Source organism: Rattus norvegicus, chromosome 8 (assembly GCF_036323735.1).
Source record: "Rattus norvegicus strain BN/NHsdMcwi chromosome 8, GRCr8, whole genome shotgun sequence".
Classification (NCBI taxonomy): domain Eukaryota; kingdom Metazoa; phylum Chordata; class Mammalia; order Rodentia; family Muridae; genus Rattus; species Rattus norvegicus.
In genome coordinates, this window is record NC_086026.1 from 97,049,321 (window position 1) to 97,066,245 (window position 16,925).

Genomic DNA, 16,925 nt, shown 5'->3' on the forward strand with positions numbered 1-16,925 from the left:
TCTGAGGTGCAGCACTGGCTGCTTGAAATGGGGGCAAACAAGAAGCTGGGTCGGTGCACTTGTAGAAACAGATGGCTGAGAAGCTTAACCAAGTAAACCGACAAGAAAATCACCTGACAGAGACCTAAGTGCTAGCAACAGAACACTGCTTACTGAAGGCAGAGCAGGTTCAGGGTGCAGGGAATGAGCTGAGGGTGGAAACCTGAGCTGGCGTGATGGAGGAAGAGACTGAGGCATGTGAAAACGCAGGGACAAGGCAGCAGGCGGCCTGAGTGTGGAGATGCTGTGTGGCTAGGGAGTCAACTCAGCAAGGGCACAGAGGAGGCTCTGAGGCCCCTCTGGGTCAGGTTGTGATAAATGGCTGGCACTTATCTAGAGTCTACCTAAAAAGACATCATCTAAAGTCAAACCAAACCCAAACTAGCTATGAATCCAGACCTGAAGAGGCAGGGTGGGAGCTGAGGATACAGCGCAGTGGCAGAGCAGTGCACAGCGCAGTGAGGGAGCCGGGACAGCAAGTTCCCTGAGTGACAGCACAGCACACTGTCTGGGTGCAAACGTACCTCTAGTTTCAGCCTCTCAGTTTCTTCATTGGCCTCTCTGAGTCGGGCTGCGTCTTTATCCAGAAGCTCCTGATTTTCAGCGTACCACTGTAACCGCTTTTGTAGACGACTGACTTCCTGCTTATGTGTTTCTTCTAAAATCTTTATTTCATATAATTTTTCACCTACATGATAAAATGGCTTAATAACCTGACAGTAATTTTTCAAAATACAGTAATAACAAAATTGCTCTTATTATGAATAAAAATGCATATCTAGTGAAAGCATTATGAAGAAACAAAAGGCAAAAACAATTGATGTATTGATCAGAATCTAGCTGAGTCTTTTAATAACAGAGCCAAGAGACTCTGTTAATAAAATAATCCAAATCTACTTCATAGCAAGGACGAATGGCTTGAAATGTGTGATTATTTCCCACTGACTTATTATGAAAACCAAGCTGTTTTCAGGGGAAAATGAATAGATTTAAGGAATAATAAAAATAAGGAATGTCTATAGTTACAAATAAAAATGTATTATTATAGCTAACAGAAATTTACATGAAAAAGGTTATTGACCTTTCAAGATTAATTCTTGAAAACAGCTTTTACTCTGCGCTTTAGAGATTAGAAAGGAACATCATATTCTCCTGCGCTCAAGGACGGCTCTTTGTATAGCTTTTACACTGGAGCTGAAGGTACTGTGGACAGAAGACTGACTCTGGTGTAAAGCTCCCCTGACCTTCCCAGCCTCGTGCTGGAGGCACACAGAGCCCCCCTCCACTCCTCTACTTCCAAATCACACTGTCAGGGGGGGCTCCAAAGCCATCCTTCTCCCAAACGCTTGGTGTGTGTTCCATGCCCCTTCCCTGATCCCATTAAATGCTGTTCATCCCGATCTTTCTCCTGGAATTTCTCTTAGTGGATGCTACGCCAGGTTTCCTTTAATTTCCTAGAAAATATTGTAGTGTTGTACGTTTATGGGGCAAATACTTCAGAGCATGTTTTAGCCCTGCCTTCAGGAAGCTCTCAGTCAGGCTAACACCACAGGCCTCTGAACAATTCAACACAAAGCTATACATCCAATTAACGTATGATTCTCCCTTGACGTTACAACTGTTCTTGTTAAAAATAAGAAGTGTATATCATCTTACATTTGAAAATGTTTCAAAGACTACAAGTTACTTATAGGGTAAGTATTTTAATGATACCACTTGCTTTCTATTACTTGAACTCAGGCTTAGAGCAACCAGAGAACAGAGACAGTGCCCACCTGTGGTATAGGCGATTTGATCTTTGGCTTGGTCCCTCTCCCTCTTCACTCTTTCCAAGTCCACTTCAAGAGCTTGTTTGTCTTGCTTCAGTCTTTTGATGTCTTCCATCAGATGGTTTTTTTCTTTCTTGATAGTTGAAGGAACATAAAAATAGGTTACTTCCAAACCAATAAATAAATCATGGGATATTTTCTCCTTCACTCAACCCATCAAAAATACTGACATGAATGTTTCCTAAATTTCAGGTCACATTTTAATCTAAAAGGGACAGAGGGTGCTCTATTCCTGGACCATTGTAACTTCCCAGTCTGTAGGGTTGAGTCCAGTCTTCTCAGCACTCCAGTGGAGACTCCCCTCTATTATCCTCAGGTGTTCTTTTTTACTGACGGTCAGTAACCCTTCCCCTGCATTGCTGCAAGAACTTCACAATAAGTAAGCCCTTCTCCCTTTCAGCCCCTCAGCCTGCTCTCACAGAAGCTAGCAGGACCAGTCGTACTCCTCCAGTTGGACCCTCTGGTGGTTCTTCTCTCAGGGTGAGCCACAAATCTTTATCCATGACTTTCTAAATCACACAACTCAGTCTTGACTATGGCTAAACACAGCACTAGAAATCTGTTCCCTCCAGTTATGGATGCCTCCTTACCCTTCTGCCAGGTTGCCTGTCCCTTCAGGTCATGACTGCTCAAAAGAAGACCCAGGAAGACCTTGCCTGGCCACTTTCTCTGAAAATGCAAGCTTTCCTTTCACCTCCAAGCACAGCTGCATTTTCTCCTTAGCACTCCCTACTTGACCTATTACTATTCACCTAAAAGCAGGATTTTACTTTTATTTTCTGATAACGATGACTATTATTTTAAAGACAGGTTCTCACTATGTAAGCCTGGCTGACCTAGAACTCACTAGGCAGATCAGGTTGGACTCCAACTCACAGAGATGCATTTACCTATGCCTCCCAGCACCTGGGATTAAACGTGTGTGCCACCATGCCTGGCTTACTTTGATAACTCTTGTATCATAATTACATAAAGGGTTAAACATGGCAAGAGAGGCTAAGGGGCTGAGGAAATGGCTCAGTGGTTGAGAGTACTTGCTGCTCTTCTGGAGGATCCAGACTTGATTCCCAGCATCCACATGGTGGCTTACACCATCTCTAACTCTACTTCAGGGATCTGATGCTTTCTTCTGGCTTCCGCATGCACCAGGCATGTGTATGGTACATAGACACAAGCAGACAAAGCACCCATGCACATATGAATAATTTAAAAAACAAAATGAATCCCCAAATACCTTGTACTCTACACTTCGGTCAATACTTGGGCTATGCTCACTCTTCTGGTTTGCAAAATTCATAACCTTCTGAGAGCAGAAAGTGGTCTCAACCACTGAGCCATCTCTTCAGCCCCTTAACCTTTATTTTAATGTTCAACCCTTTTATGCAATTATGATACAAGACTTATTGAAATCAGCCAGGTATGGTGGCACACAACTTTAATCCCAGAGTTCAGTTTGTAGCAAGGAAGGATTCCTAGTAATCCCTTCAATGCCCACACAAGCTTGCACCTGTTTTATACAGCACGGATCTGTGTACTGACTCCTCTCACTACTTACAGTATAAGCACATGGCAATCGTTCTTTGTAGGTATAACATTTTTGTACACTGTGTAAAGTTTACCCTTGAGTCACTCAAATGCTGATTTCTCTGCCCTCACATCTGTTCCACTCTAGACATGGCGCTGTAATGCTTATGTCAAGAATCTCCTGTCTCAAGTTTGTGTAAACAATTCTCGTCACCTATTCTCTGCTTTGTCGATCAAAAGCTGATACTCAGTGGCTAGGCAGAAGACAGAATAGGGCAGGACTCTGCCAGTCAGGGGAAGGAGAGAAAGAGGAAGAGAGATACAGATTAAAAGAACAAAAGGAGTTCATAAGAGCTCAGCAGAAGCATGGAAGGCTCTAAATACAAGTATTATGGAGATCTTGGCTGGAAGCTAGTCACATTAGCTTAAGTGATTAAGACAGATCAATTGACTGCCCAAGTATTGAGGTGAAGCTTGAAAGTGAACCTTGGTTTCTGTGTCATTATTGGGAACTAGCTAGGATAAAGAAAAACAGCTGCCATATTAATTTAATAATTAATTATATTAAAATTAGCATTTACAACTCTACACTTGCACACACATGCACACACAGACGCGTGCGCACACAGACTCGTGCACACACACGCACGCGCGCGCGCACACACACACACACACACACACACACACACAAATACAACAGAACCTAAAATTGCTGAAGAAAGTCTTGGACTCAGTAATAAAACTACAAGTTCTCACAAATGTTGTAGTATACTATTTTATGATTTAAAGTTAAGTCTCACAAAAGAAAACAAATTATTCATAAAACAGCACATAATTTTGGATTTTATAGATACCTTAGACTCATTTCATTAAACACTGTGTAACATCTGTGATCCATGGATATCTTTTCAGAGGGGCTATGAGCTTCAACATCTCAGTACCTTTCTGCACTAACCACTGTTTAACCTCTCTGACTTAGACATGCTGTTCAGTAGTGTCTACTATGATTATGTCAGAATTTGAAGTGTCACTGAGGTCAGCCACACTCAGTGGTTAGATGGATGTCCACTCTATGTGCCAAATGCAGGGACAGAGACCACCACATGTCAGCATGGTATGTGAGGGGGTTCTGCCCAGAAAATATGACTTTCTCTCCCCTGTGAGTCACTGGGCACACAATAAAAGCTTTAAATCTCTGAAGAAAGTAATAGACACTAGAAAATGGCAAGATGTCCCACACTCATGGGTTGGTGGAATTAATAAAGTGGGTCTGACTATTTGAAATACAGTACATGTGCGCCCCAGATGCAGTGCCTCTCATATGGCTCTGTATGATAAATACCTGAGGAGAGGCTCTACTGTAGAGTGTGGGCCATTTAAACCACTTTCCAAGGTTTTCTGTGCATTAAAGTCACATGAATACTAAATGCTAATCTTAGATACTTTTTAATTTTCAAGTGTTTAAAATATATTGTTTATATATTTATTATAAACATATTTTTTAACAATACTGAAATTTATATGATGACCTCAATAGTTAAAGTACTAATTCAACTTACCTGTGCTGCCCGTAATTCTGCTAGAAGATCTGTAAAACTCTGGTTTTTGGTAGGTTCTATATTTTCAACTGCTTGAGGCAGAAAATGATTTTTGTGCATCTGTTCTCTGATTTAAAAGAGAAAGATTTTCTTTTTTAAAAAACAAGGTACTCCTTTTAATACAAAATACGTTACTGAACTCAAACTATATGGATCACTAGAAATGTCAGAGGAGGAGGCTTGAGGAAATGCTTTCACTTTTCACTTTAGAAGAATAGAAACACTAAGATTTTAGTTTAATTGAAATTTACAAACATTGTTTCTAAGTCTCAGAGAAATGAAATGTCTCAGAAAATGTGATGTTTTTCTAGAGCTTCCTGTGCACTCCTGGTCTCACTGTTGCTACCTCCTATCTTCTGACAAACACAAACCCCAATGTAACACATGGAAACAAACAAAACCAATACACAGCTGACCTCAGATTAAATGTTTAGATAATTTTTCAATAAATCTATATAATATAGCCTTATGTTCTAAATACATCATTTAAGTAGATTATTTTATCATGGGAGTTCATTTAGTTTGGGATTCTGGAGTACTTTCTAGAAGCCAGTGGTGGCGATGTTTTATCTATCCAGTATCTAACACAGTCGCATGTAGTTCAAGGAGGTCTCTAAGCTGCTATGTGGCTGAGGACGACCTCCTGAGAGCTGTGATTACAGATGTGTGTCATTGAGCCTACAGCATGTGGCACTGGGGACAGAACCAGGACTCTGCCAACTGAGTTGTAGCTCCAGTTCAGACTGGATCTGTGCCAGAGATCTTTACACACAGCACCTGGAAAGAAGACCTAATCGTTTTCAAAAGTCGAATCAGCACACCTGCCTTGGGGCCACAGTGACCAGGAGAAAGGGACAATAAAACACAGACCCACACACTCTCTGCAGTCAGGTGAGATCATAACCTTCTCATCCTCTCCTTTTCCTATTTTTCTACAATTATTCTTTCTTTTTCTTTCCAGAATTATCCCACAGTGCTTCTGTTTCTACAGAACCAAAGGCCAAGGTGACACCGTGCTGCTTACTTTTGTGTGATTGATCAAATCACTGCGTGGGGAATACTTAATCATTTTAGGTTTATCTATGGACAAAGACAAATGCTCTATTTTCAGTTTCTTAAAAGCAATGACAAAAATCACATGTGGGTATACTAGATACCAATTACTAAAAGAAAAAATCCCCCCCCTCTACACACACACACACACACACACACACACACACACACACACACACACACACAATCAGTGTACAAATGAAAACAGAAAGATGCAAAAGTACCATTTTAAAGAAAAACCCACATTATTAATATAACATGCTTAGAGACAGTTAAGTGTAAAAATGTCAAAAGAACTTACTTTAAAGAGGCCAACTCACTAAATAAATTTTGATTTTCTTTAAACATCCGCTCTTCATTTTTCTTATTTTGTTCCTGAAGATCTTTTACTTGACTATATAACCTTTCATTTTCCTTTTTAAAAACAGAAACATGGATTTTAGTTAAAAATTGCAGTATAACATAAAATGAAATGTTAATAGAAAATCACTTAAGTGGTCTTTAAAATTTCCGGTGGGCTGCTCTGGTGCTGTTTGTATTTTGATGCCTGGGATGAAGAGCGGATCTGTACTCAGGTGACTTCACCAGGACCTTCTGCCCGTTTTCACTTGTAAATAAAGGTTAGCGACACCTACGACTGGGCGGGGAAGGTGGAGCAGAGAAGTTCTAGAGAGGGGGGGACCACGGAGGAGGAAGAGGAGCACAGAGGAGGAAGAGCGTGAGGAGGAGGAGGGGGGAGGAGGAAGAGGAATAAGAAGAGGAAGAGGGGAGGGGGGAGGAAGAAGAGGAGGGGAAGAAAGATGGAGCTGAAGCACGTGGCCCCGAGAGACCACAAGTTACAAGGGATCTCCTGGCTGGGGAATGGAGCAGAGCAGGGGTGAAAAGATACAAAATTACCGTAAACTGAAGGGTCTAATGGCTAAGGAGTATAGTAAACTGAACTGCACGAGTATAAATGTACAAAAGAGAGTGGAGATGGAGTCAACATATCCTATCACCTATGTACTGAGCTAAGGGTGAGAGAGCCCTGTGGGACTATAGACTCAATTCCGGTTAGGCCAGAAGGGGAGTCTAACAGCGAGGTAATTAGATATGGAACAGATGAATCTGTGATTAGATGTTATTAGACTTACTGAACTCACTTTACATTTGCTAAAAACTAAGAGCTTTATAGGTGATAGCAAAACCTCTGGATTTCCTCAGCATGTGTGGACGAGTGCCTGGCAGATGGCGGGTCAACACACACAGAACTTAAGAATGCCTTCTGAGGTGACAGCAGACATACTTAAGCGTCTGTGAAATCTTCAACAGCCCTCTCTGTACGGCAGGATGAGACAGGGACGAAGAGTCTGAATGAGCTCACTAAACCGTGGCAGCGTGTGCCGCCAGCACACTCAGAGCAGCAGTGTGACAATGCTTTCTCCCAACCCACTCTGGGTGACATAGAATGGCTCGGAACTCAGACTATAGTTGTAATGAAGAAAGTGATGAGGTGGGGGACAAGCGGGGAGAAACAGGACAGAAAGGGAGGCAGAGGAGGAGGGTACGTCTTAAACCTGTCCAGGTTTTCCCTCCTTGTGAAGACAGAAGGGTGAGAGGGACTGCACATGGCTTCACAGCAAACATTAATGTTAAGACTTAAAACTAGGCTTTTATTTAACCCAGAACTGATGCTCTTAGGTGCTTTAATCTGGCTAATAAGAAACATGCATGACAACTGGCAAGACAGTGCATGTCTGCACCTAAGACTTGGGAGGTGGATCACAACCTTGAGGCCCATCTGGATGATAAGTGAGTCCCAGGGCACAGGAGGGAGTGTGGGAGGAGGAGAGGGGACAAAAGGTGTGTTGGGGGGAAGCCATTAGTCAAATTATTACTTTACTTATATCTGAATGTTACATGACCACAGCAGTATTTTAATATGCCTTATTTTTATAATGTTGCCAAACCTGTTGGTAGCCTTGAAGAAGTGTCTCTTGTTCTTGTATCTCTTTTTGAATTTGTTTCAGTTTCTCTTCAGTGAGAGGATCAGATGTTTCTCCAAATTGTAGCCACCTCTGTTTTCTGCTTGTTTCTTCAAAGCTACTTAACTTTAAGAAAATGGAGGGATTGTTTTATTCGCAGAGAAAACGAAGAAGTGAGGAAGATAAAGGGGTTCTCAGACCCAAAGCGTCCCCCTTAGTGCCCAAACTGGGAAGTGCTATGACCACACTAGCAGTCACGCTAGACACATTTTCTGGGGAGAGAAGAGACTCAGAGACATACAGTGGCACACTGATTCTACACCTTCTCGTGCTGTTCTTGCTAAAAGCCTCACTTCTCTGCAGGTCATAATGAACTCTTGGATGTGGTTTTAAAAGAACACTGACATAGGAAAATCACCCAAATGTGCCAGTTTTCCTTTTCCTCTTTCCAGTTCACTCTTTTGTAAGGAGAGAACCAAGAATGAAGTCTGCATTTTATGTGGCAAATACATCAAGTCAACAGCTCCAGACACCAAGGATGACAAGGAATTTAGTAAGAAGCACTTTTTTTTTTTTAAATAAATAAAAAGGAAAACCAGAACAGAACGGTGCGTTTGTTACCTTGGCTTGAAGAATGTAATTTTCTTGGTTCAGTTTGAAGAGCTCTCTCTCCTGCTGCCTCTTTAGGCTTTCCACTGTGTTCTCCAACTCCTTCTCCTTCTCAGAGAACGTCATTTTAATTTGCTCGATTAGCGCTTGGGCGCCCCTCCATTTTTCCTCAGCGTCCTGAGCTCTTTTCAACATTAGTAATTCTTTTTCTCTGTTCCCACCATAGGATCCCAAAGTCTCCTTTCAAAAAACAAAACCAAAAAAAACCCAAAAAACCATTGCTTCATTACACTAGTTGTACCTTTAAGATTAGAACACAAACTGAAAAAAAGACTGGAAATTACATGGTTAATGTTCCACTACAAAGAAACAGTAAGAGCGATGTGCAATGTGAATACAGAAGAGAAATGTCATATTTTATTTGTGTATATTAATCAACTTCAATTATGATATTTTCTTATATATAGTGTATAATTAACACATACTTTATAATCCTTTTAAAATAATTGTAAGATATAAAAATTATAAATGTTAAGATGAACTTCAATACCTACAGTCTGTAGCTGAACAAAGGAATCATCTGAGGGGTCTTCAGGCCTCTTAGGTGTAGCTGGGCTGCCTTCACGGTGAGGGGATGGTTTGTTCAAAGCTGCAGGCTTGATGAGCTTTGTTCCAGATAGTATTTCTAAATATTGCAGACGACAGAAGAAAACGTCACAAATACAGGGTTAGAAGTGCATCTGGCAGTGATGGACAGTAAGTAAGAGGACAGGCAATGGGAAGGTAAAATGACCGCCACAAGCTGAGAGCACCACAGTCCTCTCACTGCACCCCCAGAAGCCACCCACAGCCAACATCTACTTTTGACCCAAGACACTTGGAATGACAGCTGGAGCTAAATGAATGTGAGGAGACTGTGAAGCAGGGTGACTTTATCACTGTTTCAGGATGGTTACAGTAAGGATATCCTTATGATGAATCATAAGGAGGGTTGCTGGTAATTACCAATAGTTTACGGATTACGAGTACTAGTTAACTTTACTTATAACAGTGTTGTTGCCTTCTTCTATCAACCGATCATTCACCTCCATCCTTTCTCATCACCATGACGCATCTGCCTTCATTTGCAATGACTCCACCATATTCAGGCCTTGGCAAGCCCTGGGCTTTGGTTCCTTGATGCCCGTCCTCCTCAGCTGCTCACTCACCACCAATCACACAATGACTTTCTACCCGCACTGAGCATCTGCTGGACCTGCTGCACACGGTCCCTTCCTCCCCTCTTCACTGCTAGCTAACAGCCCACGGTAGATTTCTGGGACTGAAGCAAACACAAGGGAGATCCGTATTTCCTCCCTGCAGCATCTATCCACCTGGCAGCTTGTTCTCGTTTTCTGTGCCTCCACAGTTCTTAGAACTCAGGACTGTCCACATTCCCAGGTAATGAACTCCTACTGTGCACACTAGGACACACTAGGATACAAGGCTAGGACACCGCCCTGGCAATTACGTTATCCTTCGACCTACTACACTGTCCATCCTTCTCCCTTTACTCAGTCTCTCCTAACAGCGCACATATACAGTCACCACAGCCACCAAGAGCGAAACCAAAGTTTCTTTTTTTTAAATAAATAAAAAGAGTTACTTATTTATGTACTTTATGTATTTGAGAGTGTTGTCTACATGTGTCTGTACATCAGGAGGGCATCAGATTCTATCACAGACAGTTGTGCACTGCCTTGTGAGTGCTGGCACTTAGGACCTCTGGACGAGCAGTCAGTGCTCCTAATGCTGAGTCATCTCTCCAGTTCCTTTTTTTTTTTTAATTTAAAAATATATCTTGATACTATGTGTGTACGTGTGGTGTAGAGCTGTAGAGCCAGAGACCAACTTCAGGAGGCGGCTCTAGGACGAACGCCCGTTGCTAGGGTGGAGTGGCACACATCTGCGTCCACAGTGCTACTGCTCTGACCCCCGTCTCTTGGCTTCCCTCCCAGGTGAGCTTGCACCTTCGTCTTTCACAGGAACTCTCCTCCAGCACGTTCTAGTAGTTCTAGTACTTGAAGCACTAACTCTATCCCATGCGTCCCTCCTCCCATTCGATGTGCCTTTCCTGGTCAGTGACTCAGGAAAATGACCTACACTGCGGATGACCACCTGTTTGCTAAACCTGAAGGGCAGCTCTGAGTCCTGCCTCTTCCCCTGTGGGCAGCAAATGGCTCCTTGAGATACAACTTCCCTAGACTAAAGATTCTGTCAAGGTTTCTCCTGCTGACTCTGCCTGGTCTGTAGACCCTCTTGTTCTGTTTGATCTCCCACAGAGAGCTCTGCCTTTAAACATGTTTTCAATATTCTCATCACCCACTCTTCACTGCCACTGTCCTGGGTCAAATCTGTAAACTATAAACTGAAGTCATCCCAAAAGGAATATACAGTTCTTTATTATTCTCCACAAAACAAAATTAAACAATGCACTATAATATGTATCCAATTCTGTCTTGTAAAGAATATATTCTTACCTCTTTTTCTAAATTGATTTGAGGTGGGAATGGGTCTCACATTTTTAGTTTTTGTATTATCCTTGGACGTTTTCTTTTCAAGAGCTGAAAAGAACTGGAGTGGTGAACTGGGTTTGCTGTAGCCTGAGCTCCGAGCTGATGCATACAGCCCACTCTGTGGCTTTCTCCTAGGCAAAGGAGGTGCACTTCTGGCCTTCTTACATGGAACCTGTTTACTAGTGACAGGCGCCTCTTCCCTAGCACTGAGCCGGGACCTGGAAGTCTGCATATAACAAGGCAAACACTTTAGTATCAGAATGGAATCCAACTACTATTATTAATAAAAAATTAACAGATGGCAAGACTGTGATTGGCACATAATAAGGTTTGTGAAGGGCTAACTACTACATGAGGTCCTCTATGTAGAATTTCAGTGTTTTGAAACCTATCCTCAAGCATTAGGATAAAGCACTTCAAAGTAATAAGCTTGTAATTATGTGTCTACCGGAGTAATGAAGACATTCAGGATAATGATATTTTGAAATGACAATCAAAATAGTCTCTTTCTTTTCTCTGGTGTGAAGGTACATTAGGAATAGCTATACTTGTGATGGCTAGTGAACTGTCAACCCCACAGTCTAGCTGGGTTTGGGAGATTATCCTGCCCGTGGTGAGAAGGCTCACCAGTCCCTGACTGGAATCCTGGACTACACAGAAGGGGAGAGGACCTTTGCTGCACCTGCTCTGGTCTTTATTTCTGCTGCCTTGACTTTCCCATCACGAAGGGCTGTACCTTGAACTGTGAGCCAACAAACCCTTTTCTTCCCCCAACTCCCCCCACGCAGAGTATTTTATCACAGTAACAGTAAAGACACCAATGCAACACCTTGCCTCACTTCACAGAATTAAGATGCTTTACAGACTAGAAAGTAAAATAAAATACTGGAACCATGGGACCTATACAGCGAAAAGATAGAAACAGAGAACAATGAGATATGATTTTTGTCACGGTTGCTAATCACAATCCTGTAAAATGCCAGCTCTCCTGTGGTGCAGACTACGGGGAAGAAGAGCCATGAGCAACGCAGTGATGCAGAGGCTACAGAAACTATCCGAGTCTTACACTCGTTATTAAAAGGAAAGGAGGGAAGAAAAGGCACGAGAGAACTGTAAGGAATCACTTCTGATAGAAAGTGAAGGCTGCTTTGGTGGTTGGTACTTTGAGCTTGGAGACTGGAAGTTCTGGTGATAAGCCCCACCCACAGGAATGACAGCACCCCAGATGATGTCATCAGCCTCACTAACCTAAGCACATACATCTTACCTGGTTAGCTTTGTTGTCCTGAGGTAACAGTGAAGGATTAACAGATGTTTTCTTCCTCAGAATCTCCAGGTACATTTTGTCCAAATGCTCTTCTGTGGCTGGGCAGCTGCTGCCCACACCCTCCCCCGCTGTCCTGTGTAGAACCACACTCTCATCCTGCTCGTGGGGAAATGGGCTCACGTGCCTAGTGTCTTGAGACATGGTGTTTGTGTTCACTGTCAGGGGTAAAGAGCTCACAGACTCTGCTTCTTTACTGCCCACTGCTTTCTGAAGGCTACAGAATAAAGCAGAGCACAGTATAAACTGAAGTTACCCACCCACATTTATACACACACCTGAGTTGCGACTCCTCAAATGAAGTTACGATGTTAAATATGTCATTTACAACCCAACACACTGAAACCCAATACCAACTGCCTAGGGCACTCACAGGGTGCGACATAACTTTTTATATTTTTTTCTGTTCTTCAGAGGCAGGGTCTAATATAGCCCAGGCTGGCCTCTAACTCCCATTTTAGTAGAGGGGTGATCCTGAACTCCTGATCTTTCTTACTCTATCTTTGAGCACTGAGAATACAAGCATGTGTAATTCTGGCCAATTTCAGATAATTTTAATGTAGCACAATAATTTTTATCCACAATTTCTTATTAAATCAGCACGTGCTTGAAGTAGGGAAATTTTTTATCTCTGTAAGACTAAAGTAACTATAATTTATAACAAGAAATCATAGAGTATAAATATTAAAAAGCACAAAATAATCATAGCACAGGAAAATTTTAAAAAAAGAATCACCAGAATTTTAAAATAAATTGTTTACCACTTAATGAAGTCAAACAAATTAGATAGATATTTAAAATGTCAGAAATATGGGCTGGGGACAGCACTGCTGCTCTCATGAGGACCTGGCTGAAGTTCCCAGACCCCACAGAGTGACTCACAACTGCCTGGATCTCTAGTTCCAGGGGATTCAAATCTCTCTTCTGGCTTCCATGGGTACTAGGCAAGCATGTGGTGCACTGAGATATAAATAGGCAAAAATTCATATACATCTTTTTTTTTAAATCTAAGAAATATTATTCAAGGGATGTCCTATTTGGTTAAATACCAGTAAACCACAAGAGTTCTAAAAATAGGAATGTCTTATGATTTGTAACTGAAGAACAGTTTGAGAGGCTAGAATTTCTGTATCATGTAGACCAGCTACGCAGGAAATGTTGGAAATGCCTAAAGCACTTAAAACCAGTGGGAGAACTAACAGCTTCTTCCTGTTCACAGCAGCGGAAGCTGGACAGATGCTAAACTGAAGTCTTTCCTGTCCTTGCTGGGTACCAGTGAGGCTGCATTCCTTGCTCCCTTGCATTGACATGGGGCCATTTATTAGTCCTGGCCATTAGAATTTGAGTGCTGGGACGAGTGGGCATTAGGTATCAGAAAACTGATGGCAGAGGCTAGAGAGAGGTAATTATGTTCTGTGCAAAACACTTGCTCATCTGTCAGCCTCGGCGTCACGTGAGGCAGACTACATGACACACATGAAGTAGGAAGAGAAATAGGAATAAGCAGAAGGCTAGAGCAGACATAATGATTCGAAATGCTGGTTATTACTGTCTATGTCTGGATATTACAAGAAACCAGATGAACTCAGGACAGAATGGCTCTTCTAGGGGACTGACAAGAAAAGACCTACTGGGGTTTCTCTTCATGTGTAGACATCAGCAATAGGGCTCACCCTGGGAAGATGGTATGAGAAAGAGAATTCCATTAGATTTTTCAGTTCAAAGACTGCCGGAGAGTCTCTCACAAGAGCCATATATCCTGTGTGCTCTTCACACGGGGCTACTGTTCCAGAGGGTCAGGAACCAAACACCTTAAGTAGATTTAAAATTTTATCTAGCGCAGAACTTTGAATCTAACATGGAGCCAGACGGACCGGAAGCCTCACTGACCCAGGAGTGACTGAGAGATAAGCGATGAACAATCACTAATGATCTGAAATGTGCCAACGGCTGTATTGACATTCCTGAAATATTGTTCCTTGGATCATGTAGCTAGCTATATTTGTTTTCATTTTTTTTGCTATGTTTATTCTACTTTTTTTCTTGTGGTATATATACTTAACATAAAATTTTCCATCTTTACTATCTAAGTGTACATTTCAGTGGTAAAACATTATGTTCATTATGTTGAACGGACTCTGCGGCCTCCATACCCATACTCTGATTTTGTGAAGCTGAAATTATAAGCACCAAAGCTCCCCTCCTCCCCTCACCAAGCTACTGCCGCAGCTCTTGCCTTTCTTCTTTTTGTCATATGACTTTCGAATATTTCATGTACTTCAAACACACAGGGGCATATGGTGGTTGTTTTCTTCATGGCTGACTTACTCCCCTTAGTACAACGTCTTTGTGATGTGTAGTTTTATGTCAACTAGACAGAAGCTAAAATCATCCAAAAGGAAGGAACAACAATTAAGGAAATGTTTCTGTAAGATGGGGCTGTAGGCAAGCCTGTAGGGAATTTTCTTAATTAATAATTGATAGAAGATATGACGCTGCCATCCCTGGGCTGGTGGTCCTGGGTTCTATAGGAAAAGAGGCTGAGAAAGCCATGTAAACAGCAGTCCTCCATGACCTCTGTATCTGCTCCTACCTCAAGTTTCCTGACCTGTTTGAGCTCCTGTCCTGACTTCCTTTGGTGATGAACAGCAATGTGGAAGTTTAAGCTAAAAAAAACCCTTTCCTCCCCAAGTTGCTTTTGGCCATGGTGTTTCATTACAGTAACAGTAAGCCTAATCAAGACAATCCTCAAAGTTCCATTACCGTAGATACCAGAAAACGTTTGATAGTGGTGAGGAAGGAGGGACTAGGACCTTTGTGCAGTCCTGGTGGAAATGTCAACCAGTACAGCTGCTGTGTTTCACAAAGAGTAAAAGCAGATCCAGCATGGTCCACAAATTCCCTTTGTGGGTATATACCTGGGATAACCCAAAGCAAGTCTGCTCTAGAAAACGTATTTGTTTGCAGGTTTTAAACCAATGTAGAAATGTATGTTTTAGAATTTACATCATTAAAATAATTTTACAAGATGTCTAAGAAAAGCTTCTGCAACCTTACAGCAATGAGTGGCGGGCTCTGCTCTGCAGATGCTGACTGGCACATAGCTCCGTGTGAGAGCAGATATGACATTGGAGGGGGCAGATTTTAGCCTAAGCTTCCCTGTGTCATTTTCCTCTCAATTACGTAAGTATGGAACAAGGCCAAGAAATCCCAAGCAGATTTACCCAATGAGAACATGGCAAAAAAAGCAGGGGCTCAAAATGTATCTGGAAGCACAAACAAGATGGGGACTGGATGGTTTCATGGAAATGTTTCAGGGAACGAGAGACTGGACAATACAGGTGGCTAGCACATGGACTGCCTGGGTGCTCTGATTATGGACAGATGACCTTGGACAGTTAGTTTATACTCAGACCCCAGTTTCCTTGTCTGTGAACCATGGAAAACAATGGACTATATCCAGAGCTGCTGATGGGCTGAAGCAATGCACATAAAGACTGTGCAGTTCTTGTCTACCGCTGGCATGTGAGGTCTGGTAAGTGTCAGTGCCATCACCGCTGCGCTCTAGTTAGGGCCCATTAGATCAGTTTTCTTTGAGGGAAGAGGCTGAAGACGCCTGCTGGTCTGTTGTAAGGCTGTGAGGGGGAGGATATGTACTGTAAATGCTACGTGAATGCAAACCTGTCTGCAGCAGGTTCCTGTGACTGTCACTCTGCCCTGGTGTATGACAGATCTCTGCGCACTCTGCACTACACACTGGAGCTGCAGGATTTCCAGAGTCTATTTCTCCCATGACCTCAGAGCTCTCCCTGGTATGATGGACAGCTGGAGACTAAGTCAGAACTGATTAATAAAATAGAAAACCAATGAGTCACATAAATATACAATTAATTTCCCCCTCATGGTGAATCGACTATCCACTCAAAGTTGAGGAATCATATTTTCGGTGCAAACATTAGGACTAATTAATGGCACTAACTTTCCTAGTACTTCCTTTTCTCTTAGCACTAGGAGAATTTTGATGAAGACAGCAGTGGCTCCTGGGTAGATGCAAGCAAACCTGTATTTTTCACTAATCATTCACTAGGAATGATTCCACAGAATAGATGCCTGTAAGTTCCCTGTGAAAAAGTCAGAAGCAAAACAGTAAACACCACTCAGCTAGGCAACCACCCTGCACAGCACAGGGTACTGCTCAACCTCTTACCTGACAGGCTGCAAGTCAAAACCCCTGATCCCATAGGAATCTATCCTGATAGGCTTCATCAGCTCCTCTACTGTGGGAAGATCTAAGAGGGAAGAAAAGTTAAATTAGAAACAAAAATTGCTGCCTAAATTGCTTAATTTATACACTGAGACCCACCCAAATCACATTTCCTACTTCATATAGTTAACAAAATGGCATATGTAATAAACTAAGTTTGTATAAC

General features: G+C 42.2%; 1 protein-coding gene across 5 annotated transcripts in view; it reads right to left on the reverse strand.

Moving 5' to 3' along the window:
• Positions 1-16,925, reverse strand: part of Cep162 (centrosomal protein 162) — a 58,567-nt gene that overhangs the window by 19,644 nt on the left and 21,998 nt on the right. For all 5 annotated transcript variants that reach the window (XM_006243475.5, XM_006243476.5, NM_001277060.1 and 2 more), the window contains 10 exons: positions 16,703-16,784; positions 12,439-12,712; positions 11,136-11,397; positions 9,171-9,301; positions 8,629-8,856; positions 7,993-8,133; positions 6,345-6,457; positions 4,952-5,057; positions 1,815-1,941; positions 564-727 (listed from right to left, as the gene is read on the reverse strand). In XM_006243475.5, coding sequence (XP_006243537.1) covers positions 564-727; positions 1,815-1,941; positions 4,952-5,057; positions 6,345-6,457; positions 7,993-8,133; positions 8,629-8,856; positions 9,171-9,301; positions 11,136-11,397; positions 12,439-12,712; positions 16,703-16,784 — 1,628 coding nt within the window. The remainder of the gene's footprint in view (positions 1-563; positions 728-1,814; positions 1,942-4,951; positions 5,058-6,344; positions 6,458-7,992; positions 8,134-8,628; positions 8,857-9,170; positions 9,302-11,135; positions 11,398-12,438; positions 12,713-16,702; positions 16,785-16,925) is intronic.